The sequence below is a fragment of the Otolemur garnettii genome, unplaced genomic scaffold (genome assembly GCF_000181295.1).
Source record: "Otolemur garnettii isolate 467f Iridium unplaced genomic scaffold, OtoGar3 scaffold00047, whole genome shotgun sequence".
Taxonomy (NCBI): Eukaryota; Metazoa; Chordata; class Mammalia; order Primates; family Galagidae; genus Otolemur; species Otolemur garnettii.
Window position 1 is genome coordinate 3,529,822 of NW_003852442.1, and position 2,173 is coordinate 3,531,994.

The following is a 2,173-nucleotide window of genomic DNA, read 5'->3' on the forward strand; positions in this document are numbered from 1 at the left end:
AATAAATGAGTGAGAGGTGATGTCTCTCTGTGAAGTGCTGCTGGAGTATCCACCTTTGCCTTTCACCCTGTTCCTGTTTCCAGGCCAGTGCCAGGGGCTGCAGGCATGCCAGGTGGCAGCCGATGGGACCTACTTTGGAGAACTGTGCCCGACTCAGGGCAGCTACCTGTGGGTGCAGTACCAGTGCCAGGAAGGTGAGTCCCACCTGGTTTTGGCGTAAGAATTTCCCTCTATTTTCGTGGCACATGCAGCATCCTTTGGGAGCAAAGGCAGCAGCCACCCACGTGGGCTAGGAGACTTCCTAACCCCACACAGCTTCCCCGTAGTCCCACCTCCCACCTGACTCAGCCCTCAGCTCATGAAGCACCTGAAAAGATCTCCCACACCCGCACCTGCTCAGCCACCACCCTTTGTATAGGCAGCCATTTAGAACACATACGCACTTTTACAAAATATGAATCTTGAAAGCTGTAAAAATGACCCATATTAGCACTATTTATAAAGTTTTATACTACAAATTAAGAAGGAAATAAATCCCTCCCTTCAGTTCTACAATCCTATTCCCCATAAGGAAACACTGTTAATTATAATTTATCCTCTTTTCTTTTTTTTGAGATAGTATCTCACTCTGTGGCCCTGAGTAGAGTGCTGTGGCATTGTAGCTCACAGCAACCTCAAACTCTTGGGCTCAAGTGATCCTCCTGCCTCAGCCTCCCAAGTAACTGGGACTATAGGCACCCACCACAGCTAATTTTTCTATTTTTAGTAAAGATGGGGTTGCTCTCTTGCTCAGCTGGTCTTGAACCCCTGACCTCAATCCACCTGCCTCAGCCTCCCAGAGTGCTAGGATTATAGGCATGAGCCACCACACCCAGCCCAATTATATTTTAAAATAAATTCTTCCCTGCTTTTTTAAATATTTGTGTACACATCACTGTATGTGAATGGATGGGTGCATGTTTCTATAAAACTACAATCATGTTAACATGTGGGTCTATCACCCAATTTTCTTTAACTTAATAATATATTTTAGACATCTTTCTGAGCCACTGCCGTATTCTATTTACTGACTACATTGTATTCTACCCTAAGATTATTATTCATTCAACCAGTTCCACTATTGATAGGTCCTTTGTTGTATGTCACTCTGAGTGTTCATTCTCGTGCATGGATTTTGACACGTGCCTGGGTTTATTTTTTGGAGGAGAAGTCCCCAGTAGTTAGAATGCTGGTCACGCATTGGAAATGTTAATGGTATTGCCCACCTACCCTCCCAACTGGCTGCATTGATCCACCTGCCTGCGAACCGATGCCTGAGCTCGCTGAGTTCCCCTGAGGCTGTGAAATTGAATTAATCGCTGAGAGCAGCAGCTTGGGCTGAGAACAAGAGCCATGGGAACAGGAGCTCTGAAGGGAAGAGATGAGTCAGGAAAGGTTGGGGTCCCCAGGGGCTATCCAGGAGAGCAGGCTCCTGGGTATAGGAGGGGGAGGGGACCCACAGAGGACAAGGTGCAGTAGGGGAGGGTGGTAGCAAAGACAAGCCTTACCAGCAGCATTAGTTTGCTGGACACGCCTGGGGAGACGGGAGCAAGTGCAGTGTCTCAGTCCTATTTTCTGGGAAGAGCAGGTCATGTGCTTTGCAGAAATTTCCATTTGCAGGACTTGCTCATAAACAAAGGGTGCCCTGTGGTGATCTGCCAGCCACAGGGGTTCTGTCACCAAACAAGCACATTAGGGCAAAGGGATGTGTTGGGTCTAGAGGTCACCCAGACCGGATTTTATGGCCCAACCCCGATTTCAAATGCCCTGCTCCCTTGTGAAGCCGTGTGTCCCAATTACAGTTTTTGATTTGTGAGTAGAGGAACTTTATCCAGCCCTCTGGAAACTGGGCCCAGAAGGGCCTCGTGGCATCCTGAGCACCCTCGAGTAAGTTCCAAAATCAGAACCTTGATAGCCCTCTGACCAGCTCAAGAAAGTCCTTTTCATTTGCATTCAGCTTCTTATATCTTCTATCTGAAAGTTTGTGCTGCACAAATTAGCCCAGGGCTGCCTGAAGCCCAGCAAATTCTGACTCCCTCGTGCCATCCTCCCTGCCAACTTTTGAAGTTCAAGATTTCATAAAATTTAATGTGCACTCAGTGGCTTACAATGACTCATCCACTGCCTTCTTCTT

General features: G+C 47.5%; 1 protein-coding gene across 1 annotated transcript in view; it reads left to right on the top strand.

The window, feature by feature from the left end:
* PKD1L2 (polycystin 1 like 2) overlaps positions 1–2,173 on the top strand; it is a 91,230-nt gene that overhangs the window by 9,272 nt on the left and 79,785 nt on the right. Inside the window, exon 3 of the mRNA XM_003791419.2 lies at positions 84–194. Coding sequence (XP_003791467.2) covers positions 84–194 — 111 coding nt within the window. The remainder of the gene's footprint in view (positions 1–83; positions 195–2,173) is intronic.